This window comes from Rhinolophus hipposideros (assembly GCF_964194185.1).
Source record: "Rhinolophus hipposideros genome assembly, chromosome: 9".
In the NCBI taxonomy this organism is placed as follows: Eukaryota; Metazoa; Chordata; class Mammalia; order Chiroptera; family Rhinolophidae; genus Rhinolophus; species Rhinolophus hipposideros.
The window spans coordinates 52,414,692-52,431,684 of record NC_138055.1 but is presented as its reverse complement, the minus strand read 5'-3'; the positions used below and the strand labels follow the sequence as shown (position 1 = coordinate 52,431,684).

At 41.0% G+C, this 16,993-nt stretch overlaps 2 protein-coding genes across 8 annotated transcripts in view; both read right to left on the bottom strand.

Moving 5' to 3' along the window:
- Nucleotides 1-16,993, bottom strand: part of SCN8A (sodium voltage-gated channel alpha subunit 8) — a 164,063-nt gene that overhangs the window by 126,243 nt on the left and 20,827 nt on the right. The window lies entirely within an intron of this gene.
- LOC308501974 (ATP synthase subunit ATP5MJ, mitochondrial-like) lies at nucleotides 14,974-15,156 on the bottom strand (the record flags this gene model as incomplete). Its single annotated transcript, XM_081059034.1, has 1 exon — nucleotides 14,974-15,156. The coding sequence occupies one exon, from the start codon at nucleotides 15,154-15,156 to the stop codon at nucleotides 14,974-14,976; it is 183 nt and encodes a 60-aa protein (XP_080915160.1).

The following is a 16,993-nucleotide window of genomic DNA, read 5'->3' as shown; positions in this document are numbered from 1 at the left end:
GAGTGAGGACCGTGCAGAAGACGGCTGCAGAGATTCTGCCGAGAGACAACAACGGCCTGACCGGGCAGCCGGCCGACGTCCTGTCGACTAACTGAAGTGGGAGGGAAGGGAGAACGAAAAGCAAGTCAGAGGCCCAGACTGTTGTCATGGGCAAATGGAGGTAGTAAAATTCACTGAGACGGGGAATGAAGTGTGACGCACAGCTCAGGTGAAGATGCTGACTTCCTTGCTTTGGTGCTTCCCACTGGAGACACTGCACAGGCTGTAGATACACGGAGTTCTGAAGTTCAAGGAAAAGGCTTACCCACAAGAACTAAAAGAAGGGGAGAAGCTTGGTATAGAACTACAGCTAGACTCCGAGGGCTGCCAGCCAGCTCGTTGCATGTTGATATGTAGCTCATTTGGAATTAGCCAGGGGAGCTGCTCTGCTCTGGGAGGAAGGTGGGCGGCTCTTATCACAGGAGAAGAGAGAAATGCAGCCAGATGGATAAGTTTACACTGTCCCCACTCCCTGGGCCCCTCCTTCCTCCAGTGACAACTAGATGCCAGGCTGCCAATTTCCTACTGTGTCACGTACAGATTTCATTTTGGAAAATCATATAACAGTTCTAGAAATTGAAATAAAAACAATTTTGCCAAACCTTAATTTTACTCATTTGAAATACAAAAATTGCAGTCCTAAGCCTCTCTTGATAACATAAAAATCTGACTCTCCCTCCTACAAGTTTTTATGGCCCAGCCCCACCCTGGGGACTGTCGTCATCCATGCTGACACTGTCATCCATGCTGACACTGTCATCCATGCTGACAGTGGCACAGTGCATTCTTCTCCTTGCTGGCTTTCCACCTCATGAGGCGACTGTGAAGTTTATTCTTCCTCAGCCTCACACCCACCGAATTTCCCCAAAGCTGAGCCATTTGCCTCTGACTCTCAATAACTGACCTCTTCCGAATCCTTTTGATATACTGTATACTGCCGTGTATAATACGCACTTTTTTGCCCAATTTTGTGAGGGAAAAATACGAATGCACGTTTATACATGGGTATTACTAATTCCATATCTATATAATGTTTTTAATTCTTTTATTTATGTTTATCAGTTAAAAGTTTAACTCTAGAAATCAATAACGATATCTGTATGCAAAATAATACCCTGGAAGATGATAATCGGTTTTGTTTAACTTAGGACTAACTTGCAATGATGAAGAGTTCTCGGCCTTCTACTACGCGTAAATATCGTAAAATTGTTACCAGTACATAAAATTTCTTGTACCTTGTACCTGTTCTTGTGTTTTTTAATTATTTGTTACATAAAATTTCTTGTACCATAATGTTAAAAAATAAATGCTAAAATTCCTTTATAATACAAAAAACAAGTACTTAAATGTAAACAAATAAAAATTTGAATTAAAAAATTAAAAACGAAAGATTTCTTTCCCCCTAACAGTTTGGGCCAAAAACATGGGTGTGCATTATACACGAGACCAAATTATACACAGCAAGATACAGTAGATGCTCTTGGTTGACTTACATCTGTCTGTCTTCCTGCAGAAACCCTTTGAAGGGTGTGTTTATAGAATATTTTAAAAGAGGCCTAATATGGACATAAACGTACATTAACCATGATAAATAAGCCCATGATAACTAACTCTATCAGAAGGTATTTGTGAAGTAATTACACTTTTCAATACTGGAATATTTTGATCTAAAAAAAAAGGAAGTCAAAACCAATGATTATCATGATTTTAAATGGATCCAAAAGTTTCTCTGAGCAAGTCCCATCAGCCGAAAAGGAAGATAGGTTTCCACCTTGTCTATACATCCACACAACTATTAGGTCTCCTTTTCTATCTGCCTCTCAACACACAGCCCAGTCAAGCTGTCATTAGGCTTCCATCTCCTTGGCCCTGCAACATACAAGTCAAAGTTTTCCTCTATTTTTATCGCCTATGTCCCATCACCACTTTCCTTTTTTTCAAATTTAACTGGCTTTCCATGTTTCTTTTATTTCTTCCACAAAACACAGCAGCCTTTCCCCTTTATACCCGACACATTAAACCCCATGTAGACTCTGGTTGTTGTCTCACATCAACTATCATTCTCTTCACTAGTCTCTGATTCAAGTTATGATGCAAACAATTTTCCTAACTTTGTAATTGAGAAGGGTTTCCTTTTAGTGATGTGTGGTTCTCTACTTCTCTTTGCCTCAGTTCCAACATGCACATTAGATTTTACCCTCAATTTCCTGTGGGAATTATAATATTCACAGTAATACTGAGACTCTCTGCTCATCTATTTGGTCCCCTCCTCCTGTTCCCATGCAATGGTCTAAAGAGAGAGCAGATTTTGTCTTATTTTCCACTAGATTGTTTCCATGTTTTCCAGAGAACTAAATTATTGGCATATGTTTAACATCTAGAAAAGAAATGTCCGTTAATCGTTGCTCATACTCCTCGGAAGACCAAAATATTTAGGAAACTGTACTATCCCAGGTGTGTAAGACTGGCTTCTGGGTACAACTCTAGAACCTGGATGAGAAACTCACACTTTACATAGTCTCCCATAAGCATTTAGTGGGCACAGTAGGAACAGCAAAAATCCCTCCATATGAGGAAATATGGTGGGGTAGAGGGAGAAAGTAACTGTACACGCTAAAAAAAATTTTAATTCTTAATTATAACCGAGGAAAATGAAATCAACACATCTTGTATTTCAAGTTGTTCTTTTCCTTTACAATTGGATACAGTTAATCAGCCTAAGTTTGCTGAATATGTGATTCGGGTTAGAGATGGACTGCTTCTGATTAAAAATTTGATGGCTTTAAGCACTGCCTCTCTACTATATATAATGACTATGAGACCGACCTAAGCGACACCAAAAGTACCAGGGTTAATACAGTGTCTTAAGATGTAGAAACTGCAAAGTAAATATTAGTTCTTAATACCACTTGTACCACCAGTATAATTTTTCCATTCCATTCAATCTTCATCAAATAAATAAAAATCCAAAACAATTTCTGCAAATCATTACATAAGTCCTGCTGAACAAAGATAACATCATTTGTGGAAATAAATTTTTGTCAGGCAGTCAGTGACACTAAACACTATAAATGTTCATTTTTCAGTTGATACAAAAAAATACAAGTGTAGGTATAAAAAGGTAGTTAAAGGGTATCAATATATGATACATATAAAAGACAAATGTGGGCAAGTTGTAGATACTTTCTATTACATTACATACTATATATAGCCAGAGGCATGTTTGCCAAGTTCAACTGAGGAATGAAGATGATCAATGGAACAGAACAGAGAGCCCAGAAATAAATCCATGCCTACATGGTCATTTAATCTATGACAAAGGAAGGAAGAATTTACATTGGGGTAAAGACAGTCTATGTAATAAATGGTGCTGGGAAAACTGGACAGACACATGCAAAAAAAAATGGATCACTTTCTTACTCCATATATAAGAATAGATTCAAAATGGATTAAAGACTTAAAGGTAAGACCCCAAACCATAAAACTCCTAAAAGAAAATATAGGAAGTAACGTCCCAGACATTACCCTTAGTAATATTTTTACTGATGTATGTCCCCTCAGGCAAGGGAAACAAAAACAACAAAAATGAACAAATCGAACTACATCAAACTAAAAAGTTTTTTCACAGCAAAAGAAACCAACACAACAAAAAAAGATCCTACTGAATGGGAGAAGATATTTGCCAGTGATACATCTGATAAGATATAGGTTGTTTCACTGATCAAAAAAGGTGACAGTCAAACAAAATCAAAACCTAGGGGATTCAAGCAGCACTGAGTGCCAGAGCCTGGCTGTGGGTAAGAGGTCTGGATACAGGCCCCACAGGGTCTGCTCTTCATTTGCTGAATTCTTCACTCACTAATGGACAGCAGGGTAGCCACTACATGGTTACTAGAAGATAACCTACGGAGCAAATTCAGAAGCATGGCTCATACTTCTGTGAGGTTGTAAGAGGGAAGGGAAGATGGGTCACTAGAGTAGCTGCTGTAGTATTCAGACCACACAAGAGGAGACTGCAAGCAGGGAAACACACAGTAGGAAGGTCTGAGGTACAGCTTCAACCATGGGAATAATAAAATCACCTTCCTCATCGAATTACCACGGAGAGTAGATGACAGAGTATCTGTCAAGAGCTCCCCAAGTGCTATACAACTGTCAATGCAATGATACACTGTAGTCTGGCTATGAACTTCCAGGAAGTCATAGCAGCAAACACTCCCGTGTGGTCAGCCATGATGAAAAAGAGCGTAGACCTCACATCAACAAAATGAAGAATAAAAATCTATGATCATCTCAACAGATGCAGAAAAAGCACTGACAAAATTCAATGTCCATTTAGGATAAAAACGCTCAACAAAATGGACACAGAGGGAACATACCCCAATATGTTAAAGGCCAAAACCAGGGTAGATCTTTCCTGAACAAGATTTTAGACTTGCTAGGAATCTTAGGAGATTGAGCTGAAAGTGACAAACTCTGCAAACAATTGCTGAAGCTACAAATTAATGCCATCTCATATTTGTTTAGTGCTTTAACATTTACAGAACATTTTCTTAGCCTTTACCTCATTTCATCCTCACTTGTGAGGTTAAAGGAGCAAATATTGCTAGATCCAACTTCACAGGAAAGGTATTTGGGGTTAAAGAGGTTAACTGACTTATTTTGTATCAAACAGCCAGTGACACAGGGACAAAATATTAAATGGTCCTTGTCCATTTTCTAAGTAGGGAGAGAATTCCTTTTCTGTTGAGACTAGCTATCTTCCTTACGCTGAATAAAACAATGCGTACGAAGGGAAAAAGGAAAGCTACCTAAATAATAATAATGATGATGATTATGATGGTGATCAAGATTATGAAGGCCAGGAAGGAAAAGTCTGGGAATGTGACTGATGCTGGAGAGCGCGGACCAGGAGAAAGCTGTCAATCAGGCTGGGGAGTTTGGGGACAGAAAGGAGAATGAAAAAGAGGAGCTAGGACAACTATTATATGGGGAGCCTCAAGAATCCCTTTTCGGAATTGTAGCAGTTTAAAGTCCAACAACACCTCCTGTTAACATCTTCCAGAATCCTCCAGTAAAGAGCTGCATACTCATTAAGTCTTTGGAATTGAATATGAGTGTCTTTTGTTTCTGTTGTTTTTGTTGCTATTCTGTTTTGTTTTTACAGTGCCTTGAGATAAAAGCAGGGTAGCTTACAAAAGCAGGTAGTTACATCTGAGTGACACAGGCATGTGGCAGAGTGTGGGCTGGGATTCAGTGCTTGTGCTTTCTACCCCCGTGCTTTTCTATGATAACACGGCTGGCTCTAAGCACTGTGGACGCAACGTGGACAGGCTCTTTTCAGAAGCCTCCATCAACACTGTCAGCGATGCCTCATGAAACATAACCTCCAAATATAAAGCACAGCAACATTCATCCCAAGGCGGTTAACAATGTTTTCACAACTACTTACCAAGTGGAATCGCACCACCGCCCTACGCCAGGCTCACAGGAGTTAGGTGACTCGCTCAAGGTCACAAAGTTGGTAAGCAGTAGCAGAGCCAGGACTTAAACTCAGGATGTGACTCTTCATCCAGGGTGCTTTTCTTTGTATGATGTTTCTCATTCAGGAAAAAAATGTTATAACGGGCCAAGCACAGTGGTAGCAAAATGAGAGAAGTATTTCTAACCTCATCTGTAATGTACTAACAAAACTTAATCTTATGCTTTTCCTTGAGATGTCCAAAGTTCTCTCTCTCATCTACTCGGAGAAGATGGGACTAGCAAAAGATCTTGGAGGAAAAATTAAGGCAGAAAAGTGTGCATGATGATTATGGTGCCTTCCCTGCTGTTAACCCCCTTGCTGATGACAAACGAGTTTGACTGACTCCACAGGAGGGCAGGACCCACGCACCCTCGGGGCCAATCCAGTCATTCTGAACTGGTGGATACAACTGGAAACCAGTAAGAAATTTAGGTCTGATGGCCACATCTCCCTGCTGCTTAAAAACCTTCAGACACCACTGCTTTTTGATTAAAATTTCAAACCCTTAAATGAGCACTCAGGGCCCTTTTCAGCCTATTAATAGATACTCTCTGCTTGTATTTTATGCTCCATAAAACCATTCCCCACTCCTACTGTACTTTTCCATCCCTACATCTTTATGTTATGCCACTCCTTTTGTCCAGGATGCTATCTTACCTCCCCTTGCTTGGGAGAGCTACTCAGATTCCCCCTAGTCAAAAACAATCTCTCCCTCCCCTCAGTATTTTGTATCACTCCTAAAATACTCCTTACAGTTTTATGTTTCTGTGTTTTCATTTTCCCTACCTGATTATAATAAGCGCCTCAAGGGAAAAATGATCATGTTTACTACTCATTGCTTCTCAATGCCTCGCCTTGCTCACAAAGAGGAACATAGTAGGCCATCGGGTAATTGTTTGTGGCAAAAATTAAAGAATAGTTGGTATTCAGTTATTGCCTTAACTTACGTAAGTCAACAAAAACAGCCACGTTAGGAGGCAAATTCACTCTACTCTCTCGTCAATAACACATTCAGCAGTTTTGAGATCTTCAATATGTAAGAGAACCAGGGCTCAAATCAACTACATAACTAAATTTCTGTTAATTACCTTTCCACGAACCCATAGTCTAAGATCTCTGTGATAAAAGTTAAGTGATGATTTGGAAATAGGACATTTGTTGGCCATAAAACAGAACATCCACTGTGAGCTCAAGTTGCCATGCCTTCATTCAGACCACTAGGTGGAAGATGGTAATAAATTCCAATAGTCCAGCCCAACAGACTGACTTACTCCTGATACAGGGGTATGGTAAGTTGAGACAGTCTATAAAAACTGTGTTATTAAACAATGAATCCTCAGATAGTAGTTCCCTTGGGGAAAGGCAGTGAGTGACTAGGAGAGATGGGGGAGGCTTCTGGGTTGCTGGTTATACACAGGTGACTTCATGGAAAATTCAGCAAAGCGTACAGTAATGATTTTTCGTTTTTCTATATGCATGTGATATTTCAATGAGATTTTATAAAATGAATACTGATAAAACTTATCTAGTATTAAGAGATCATACCAAGTAAAGCAAGATTTTAAAACAACACTGACAATCAGATAAGATGAAGAAGGAACAAATTAAATTTTTTTCATTGTTACTTATCTCAATCCTAGGTTTACTTTCTTAATTTTCCTACTTCTTCATTCATTATTTCCAGAAAGTACTGGCATTTAAAACTCTGGTTTTTCATTTCTCTAACTCAAAGGTTCCAGAGAGAATTCTGGAATTCTTATTATTCAATCCACGTAGAAGACCTAGTTTAAAGTTTCCCATTAAATGGCTCCGTTTACAGAAGGTCCCCTTCCGGTGTGACCTTTTTATTCATTCGTTCATTCAATAATTATCTACCAGTGCTTTCTATGTATCAGACATTGTGCGAGATCCTGGGATTGATTCAATAATGAACAAAATGCCTGCATCCCATCTTTGTGGAGCTTAAACTCCAGCAGAGACAGATGGATCACCAGCCAATCACAATGCAGTGACACAACACCATTTAGGGTAAGCTACTAAGGATCCACATAACCCAGAACGAGGGGCAGTTGGACGTGGGTGTGGACTGGTGATAGGGTTTCCTAAACAGTAATACCTAAGCTGAAAAGAAAAGGAAGTTTGTTCTATGAACATGTGAAATGTGTTTAGTCCCAGGGACAATATCAACAGAAAAGCAGAAAAAAATAAAATTAAGTCTATTTCTCTGAAGTTTGATCCAGCCTGTCTCCAACCCCCTGAGAATTTCTTCTCAATAGGAACTTGTTAATCACGCTGTCAGCCTGAAAATCATTATCTGTCTTAACATGATTTTATACAATACTAAGCAGCATCCTTTGGTTTTAAAAATCATAGCAGTTTTTTCCTCTAAACCCAATAGTTTAAAAAGAATTTCTGTTTCAAGCAAAGAGAACAGTAAAGCACTCATCAAGTTAACGTGTTTGAAAATTATAGCCAGTGAACTGTAAAATACTCTCAAGTCCAAACTGGAGGAAAAAAGCCTCTGAATGGCTGTCAGTTATTACTGTACAGTCTTATTTTGATATCTTGTGGCCTCTTTAACAAATAACATTTATTTCCCTTTTTCCTGGTTATAAAAATAATACATCTTTCATTGCAGAAAACTTGGAAAATATAAAAAGTAAAAACCATCTATGAGCCTACTACCAGGAGAACGACCGTTAAATCGCTGCATGCTCTTTCATTTGCTTGTAATTTTACAAAATTGAAGGTCATATTCCACATACATTGCTATAGACTGAATATTTGTGTCCTCCCCTAAATTCATCTGTTGAACTATGAAAATCCCTATAAAAGAGATGCCACAGAGTCCCCGTGCCCCTTCTGCCCCAGGGAGAGCACAGCGAGAGGTCCTTCTGTGAACCAGGAAGCGGGTCCTCACCAGGCACGCAATCTGCCAGCTCCCTGACCTTGGACTTCCAGCCTCCAGAACTGAGAAATACATGTCTGTCGTTTATAAGTGACCCAGTCTATGGTATTTGTGTTACAGCAACCCAAATGCACTAAGCATACATTTTGAATCCTTTTTATCGCAGTTATTTTATGAAATATTTCAAGTAAAAAAACCCATACAGATAGGAACAGAACTTTAGAGACACAACTGAAGCCCCCGTGTATTCTTTCCCATACAATCCCCCTCTGCCCTCCGCAAACCACTATCAACCACTATCCTGAATTAGGTTTTCTCAAATTCTTGCATATTTTTGTATTATTACCACATAAATATTATATCCGCATATAATATAAAGGATTGTTTCTCATGTTCTGAAACTTTGTATAAATGCAAAATACTGATCATCTCCTGAAACTTGCATTTTTCCACCTTATTCTTGATATTATGGTTGACACTTATTTCATTTGACACATTTTTCTCTAATTCATGCATTGTCATGGCTTCGTAGCAGCAGTTCCTCGTTTGGCTGTACAACAATTTATTCACTCCCCTGTTGATGAGCCTTTGTTCCCACAACTGTGTGTTATTACACCAACAAAGCTACCATAAACATTCCTGTCCAAGTCGCCATGTGCTTGAGTCAGAGTTTCTCTTGGCTATATAATATACCTAAAAGTTCAATTACCGGGTTCTAGAGTATACACATGTTTAATTTCTATACATTTTCAATAATCTTAAACATTTTAAATAATAAAACTGAATAGTTCTTAAACAGAATTATCCAGGGATCTCTTCACCCAAGTATCTCTTCTCTAGTTTGGGCCTGAGTACCATAATGAAATAAAATCAAACGATTAAGTAAACGTAGAAGGCTGAACAATGACTCGAAACCAGGATCTATGCAGAGAACCCACACACGATAGTACAAGAATGGTTACACAGTAATCACACCCGACTGTCTTCAGTTTAATGTGCTATAAAGGAAACGGGGAGGCAGCCTTAACTCTAGCACAGCAGGAGAACCCCTTCAGACTGTATTCACGAGGAGAGCTAGAGCACAAAGAAAAGACATATGAATAAAGAATTAATGGCAAGTGGTAATAAAGAATTAATGGCAAGAATTTTGCAAGCACATTGGTGAAAGCAAACCTCCTTAGCCAAACAGTTGAAGACTCTTATTGAAAATCTGAACTTTGAACAAATAGAGACTAAGAAATTGATTTTTTTTTTAAATGGCCATTCTAGTGCAAAGCCACGTGGAAGACAGGTCAGAAAATAACAGCCGACCTTGAAAATGATAGAAGGGAATACAGAGATGACTTCCCTCGGCCTCTACCTTCAAAGGGTTCCTAACTGTTGCGTGTATATATGTGTATGTGTATATATGCATGTATACACATACAAGTGTAGAGTAGATACTCGTATGTATGTCGTTTGAAAAAGCCCCTGGGATTCTGATCCACCACTTCCCTTGGCAATCTCCCTTCCCTCCGCACCCCCTCCCATATGCCTAGAAAACAATGCGATAGGTTCTCTACAGAGATAATTGATGCCACACACGACAGAGCTTTACAAACCCCTTCCACATACACTGCCACGTCTGATTCTCAAAATAACCTGGAGAAGGCGGGTGTTGCTATTCTCATTTTACAGATGAGAAATATAAACCTCAGAGAGGTAAAGCAATTTGCCCAAGGTCTCAGTGAGGGGTGGGGAGGAAAGAAGAGCTGTGAAAACACTTGAGGAAACAGAATCATGAATATAGGTCACGGAAGGCAGACCTCCAACAGGGAGGCGAAGCACTCTGCAATGTGCTTTGGACAAAACAGGTTTGTTCAGAAGAATGGGGAGGGGGCAGACATTGCCTCCGGCTTCAAATGAACCCATAATTATTTCTTACATCCGAAGAAAGACCTGAAACAAATATATTATTCTGTATACTTTTCTGTATGATTCAAATATTTCACATTCAAAATGAAAGAATTCCATGGGCAAAATGTACAGATGCCATCGCACTGAGGTGAGGATGCCAAAAAGGAGACAGTACCTGAGAAAAGATCTTACTTCTCCAGGGAGCAGAAGAGGTGACAGGGATAATTATGGCTAGGATTGAGGTTGGACACGAGTATACAGGCAGGGAGGACAGAGTTATGCAACCCTTAGACCTATACGGGAGCTAGGGAGGCCCCCCAAAAATAAGCAATACTATATACGCTGGGTCAGGCTGACTTCAGTAACCTGAGACGACACACGGAGGACCAACTTATTCCATAAATTGTGCTGAAATAATTCCCCCACTTAACAGAAAATTTGCGCTTTTTAAAACAGCTAAATGTACATACAAGGCAATAAGTACTGTGGGAAAGAGGCATCACAGGATTGAAAAAGAAAAGGGCTAGGAATGCCAGGATTTATCTTTGGAGGAGAGCTTCATTCCTCTTTGGTGCACAAGTGGAGGCTGCGGTAAGTTGCTTCAGGAAATGGTGGTAACAAAAGCTGGCCAGCCAGAGAGTCAGGGTTTAGGGGCCTTATTTCCTCAAAATCTCTCTGGGAAAATCATTTTTAAAAAACCTGCGCTGCTACTTATCTGTCTCGTTGTTTTCACTCCTGTCCCTGATCCTTCCATATCCCCACAGCGGGGTCGGGGGGGGGGGGGGGCGAGGCGAAAGGGGGGGGGTACCCTGCTGCAGGTGCGTGGCTAGGCCGAGAATAGAACCAGCCTCCGGTCTGTCGGCTCACTTCTGGACCATGCTACCTCAGGAAGAACATTTGAAAATAGTAACTCTCCCCACCTTGAAACCAAGCTGTGCACAAGCACATGATCCATGAATGAAGCTGGCTGAGTGACTCAGCACTGGGCTGGCTCTCCTGTGAGTCAGGCCCAGAATCCTGAGTGGTTGGAAGCACAGTCTCTTTAAGTAAGACTTTAACACCAAGGTCTTCACCGCCAAGACCATTCAAAGATTTCAGGGATATTTTATTTTGTGTGAACCAGGATTGGGATGTCACCTCTCGCATCTTAGACATGAACCAGCTTGAATAGTTCTATCGTCCATGATTTTCACGGATGTCGCTTTCTTTCTTTGTACACTGTAGGCTGCCTCCGAGAATAGCCTGAGCGTGCAGAACCAGTTGAGGTAGATGGAGGCGAGAGCGTAGACAGGTCGTGACTGGCTGGACCACAGGGCTTAACCGACCATTGAGGGTCATATCTGCATCTCTTCCTCTCTAACACAGAAAGAGACCCCAAAGTAAGGCCTTCTCTTCTTCCTCTGAAGGATAACAACTACACGCACCGCTCTGGGGGCATATTGGTAATCTGCCCCAACCTGACCCTGTCAATAGCCCTTGGTGTTGACCACCTGCTCCCAGCAGGGAAGAAGCTAGCCTCTGAGCAATGACCCTTGTGACAGATGGCACGGCACAGACAGAAAAGGGCCAGCCAAAAATATTCCTTCCCACAAAGGGAGGGAGCCTGGGTGTTTAAAGGCAGGAGTCAAAGGAACAAAGCAATGAAATTCACCAAGTGTATCTAAAACTTGCCCTCGGGATAGCAAGAGTCTTTTGAATGACAAATGAATCAAAACCCTTGATGAAGGGACCTTAGGACCCTGGGCACAGCAAGCTGCCATTAGCAAGGTTTTGGAACAAATTATCTTAGAGGAGTGTGACAATGAGATTTAGGAAAGGACTCTCAGAGCCATGAAAGAGAACCTGAACACTTAAGGCAACCTTAGAATCAGCTCAAATTTCCAAAGAGATTGACTAGTCTTAAATAACACAAACAATTCAAGAATGAGAGAATGTTGATTGCAAAATGTCAGTCCCGGAATGACTTTCATTGGCAGGGGGGGGAAAATCCATTAGCCCCTGCTTTGGTATGATTACCAGTACTAGACAGGAGACATAAAAGAAGAAAAAGTGAAGCAGCTGGCATAAAAAAAAAAAAGGTGAGGAAAGGAAGTGCCATTTCTCATGTACCAATGCCCACTCAGCACTCTGCAAGCTTTTACAGCCAGCCACCCTAATCCTAAAGAAGAAGCATCATTATTATTAATATTATTATCATTATTTTTTTTGCCATTTTAAAATGAAAAACACCATAGCAGTATTATTCACAATAGCCAAAATGTGGAAGCAACCCAGTGTCCTTTGACAGATGAATAGGTAAGCATAACGCGGCATAGACATGTGATGGAATATTGTTCAGTCGTAAAAAGGAAATTCTGGCGTGTGCTACCACATGGATGAAGCTTGAAAACATTATGCGAAGGAAAATAAGCCTGTTACAAAAGGACAGTATTGTATGATTCCTCTTATCTGAGGTGCCTAGCGTAGTGAAGTCCATAGAGACAAAGTAGAATGGTGCTTACCAGAGGCTGGGAGCAGGGGACAATGAGGTTAACGGGGACAGAGTTGCAGTTGGGGAAAATGAAAAAGTTCTGATGGATGGTGGGTATAGTTGCACAACAATGTGAATGTAGTTAATGCCACTGAACTGTACACTTAAAAATGGTTAAAATGGTAAATTTTATGATATATATATATATATTTCACCACAATTTCTTTAAATGAAAAAAAAAACAAGACACAGTGAGGTTAAGAAACTTGGCCCTGTTAAAACTAGTAAATAGAGATGAGACGATTGCAGCCAAGACTAAAGCTTGCTATTCCCTGGGGCACTCACTCCTCCACCACAGAACCGCACAGGCTTTGGGAGAGAAGGACAAAGGCAGCGGAGCAAGAAGAGGGCGCTGACGCTCCTTAACTACAGCTGACCAGGCTTCATGACCAATGTCCCTGTCTTCACTTTCCCCCTCTCTCCTCACACTAGTCATTCCAGTCATCTTTACTCAAACTTTGTCTAATCTTCTCATCTCTCAGCCCTTACCGAAGGATATGTTTAGGGAACCTCCTATATATTCCAAGCTCACCAATATCACTCAACAGATGCTGAAAACCTTTCAGCAGCAGCACGCCTCCTGGAGTTGGAAGGTAACAGAATACTACCACCCACATCACGCAGGCCCTCTAACTCATTCTCACTTGCTGAAGACATTTGTGCTGCAGAATCCACTTACAAAACAAAAAAATTTAAATTACCAGAGTTCTGAGGCGACTTAAGTTAACCTGGCCCAATGGTTGTACAAGAGGGTGATTGTGCCCAGCAGGGAACTCTTGGCAATGTTGGGAGACATTTCTGAGTGTCACAACTTGGGGGAGGGGTTACTGCTGGCACCTAGTGGTAGGCCAGGGGTGCTACTAAATGTCCTCCAATGTGCAGAACGGCCCCCCAACAAAGACTTACGTCATTCAAAATGTCAGTAGTGCCAAGGCTGAGCTGCCCTTACAACCCAACCACATACCAGACATCGCAATTCCTTTAGTAATTACCAAGAGACAGCAGCCTTGGCTACAACGCCTACCATGGACAGAGAACTGTACCTGAGGCAGCCCATCTCATCTGTTAACAAACAAGTGTACTCCTCAAATCCTACCAGATTTTCACCTAGCAGTCCTAATGCTAACTCTTGAGGTCAAATAGTAGTCAAATCTCTGTTCTACAAGGCAGCTCTTCCAAGTCAGAGGACAGTTACCACATCTTATGCTACAAATATAGTAGATAAAAATTTATACTATTGTCTCTATACACTTTTCTGTTTATCTAAGAGTCCTAGACTGAAGTTCTCAAGAGCAGGTAAACTGTCTACATTGTGTTGCCCATTTCGCCAGTAAAACTATCATCCAGACTATTACGTAAGTATATAATCAGCACTTACTAATCTATAATTAGGTTGGTGGTGAACATGAAAGAAGTGGGTACCTGCCAACCTGCTGTCATTCCTGGATAAAAATGGTACCCTTATTTTAGGGGAGAAGTGCCACTGCTAGCCCACACAAGCACAGGTCTGCTGATACGAATACGCAACCTTGCTTTCCATTTTAAACATTCTCTATTGGCCACCTGCAGCTGGGGGCCAGCAGCACGCAATCACACACGGCCATCCACCCACCCCCAGCTTCTGAGAATCCCTAAACAGCAAGAGCCCTGTTCATCCTCCAGAACGAAAGTAATCCAAACTTTGGCACATCTCCATAAAAGGCTGCTAATTCCTGGCCTATCTGCTGAGCTGATCTACAAAACTGCTAAAACTCCTCTGACACTCTACATGAATTATATTATTAATGACATCAGCAGCCTAAGAGATTAGCTCTGCAAAAGCAAGGGGTTTTGTAAGCATTAAGTCTCAACCTTGAAGAGCTAGTTTATACACTGACAAGGACTTTTTTTTTTTTAATTTTACAGGTACATTCATTCATGCCACAAAGGAAACAGTACTTCTACCAGTATCCCGCGAGGTTCCATATTCCCATCTCACGGAGCTCACTGAAATTACAGAGCTGAAATTTCGGAGCTCGCTGAAATTAAGTAAGCCGGACTGACGTTCCACCCGATGTACACTCCAGGTAAAACTGGTTAATGATGACCATGAGCAGGGGCAGGACTCGAAGCTTTCAAAGCTTTACTTCTGCTATCTGTGCTCCTGATTTTGTAAACGAGGTAGCCCATCAACCCCATTCCGATCCAGCTCTCCTGGTAAACCTGGGTGTAGCAGGGCTTCGTGAGGACCCAAACATTTTTAATGAGGCTTTGAAGCATCTCGCCACAGAACTGATGGCTCAGGCCACCCCAACCTGCACAGGCAACAACACGGGGAGGTCACCAAATGCCGGGACTCACTTCTGAACAAAGTTTGAAAGTTGCCTGCTTGACTCTGATAAATGTATAACCACAGTGAATAACTGCAAGTTAAAAGTTACTCTTAAAACCTCACCCACCTGAACTTTACTGCTGCTCCACCAGTCATACACCTTCTAATACACCATCCTCACTCCGACCTCTAACCTTCCGTTTGGCACGTGCTTCTTCTGTTTCCTACACTAAACCCACAGGGCCTTTTAGGTTCTATATCAGGGTCTCCCTCTAACCTTCTACCATATCAAGTCTTTATAACCCCATTCCATGATGATCTCTCTCAGTCTGTATACCAACTTCTCACTCACTTGCATAGATCCTACTTTAGAATTAGTCCCAACAGGTTTTATTTAGATATGCTAAACCTTCGACAAGTATCAATCAATCAACAAATATTTATTGAATACTATAATGCACTTTGCACTCTAGGTTCCATACAGACAGAAAATGTGTATACTCTTGAGTTACTGCCCTTGAAGAGCTAAGACTAACTCATTCAAAACAGTCACTAAACATAAGAAAGCACATAATTACTCAATTACAGCTATAGATTACACATACTACGGAAGTTCAGAAAATAAGATCAAGCTCCCGCAGTTCTCATTTCTTGGAGTGAATGTCAGAAACAAAAGAAAAAAGAGATACATGCGTTCATTCTTTCAGTATTTTCTGAGGCTTTTTATGTATAAGGCATTGTAACATACCTTACATTTGTACTGCACTTTAAGTCTTATATTTATTATCTGTTTTCATCGTTAACAACAATATAAGATAGGGAGAGATAGTTGTAATCATCAGCCCCTCTAAATGAGGAAACGGCTTAGAAAGAGGGAGACACCTGCCCAGAACATACATGTTAACAACAAAACCAACACTACAGCAGTCTCCTGTATCCTAGTTTCAAATTTCTAACTCTTCTCACAGCCCCTAACATTCCCCCACAACCCCTCTTCCCCATATTCCTTCAGCCACACACATATATACCAGTTATGATCACAAAATATGGTGAATGCTTAAATTTAAAAAAAAAATATTACAGTGAAAGACACATTGCCATTAATCCCCCTCAAAATACTCCCTATGCTTTGAACACACTTATCCTATTGTTCTTGCCACTTTCTGAAGCAGTTCTGGAAGTCCTCTTTTAGTTGAGCTGTCTTGGCTGCCTCGATGTCCTGAATTGATTCAAAATATTTACCTTTCACAGTCATTTTGACTTTGGGGGAGAGCAAAGAGTCACACCGTGCCAGATCCAGTGAATAAGGTGGATGAAGACACACTGTAATGGTTTTGACAGAAATTGCCGTATACCAGAAGTGATGTGTGACACGGAGCCTTTCTGTTGTGATCACAAAATATGGTGAATGTTAATGCCCAGTGCCATCCAATGGAAAGGCAGGGATCTTCAACACGGGAAGCGGCACATCAAACCTCAGTAACAGTGTGTGACAAGTTTCAACCTGTTCGGTGCAGTCAGTTGGGTGTGAGCTACGGTTGAGAGACGATGTGTTTTAAAGCGTGCCGTAAATCATCCTCTATCATGACAATGCACCATGTCACACATCGCTTCTGGTACATGGCAATTTCTGTCAAATAAAATCATTACGGTGTGTCCTCATCCAACTTATTCACTGGATCTGGCACTGTGGCACTTCTGGCTCTTCCCCAAAGTCAAAATGATTCAGGACATCAAAGCAGCCACGACAACGCAACTAAAGACACTCCTGAAAGAGGACTTCCA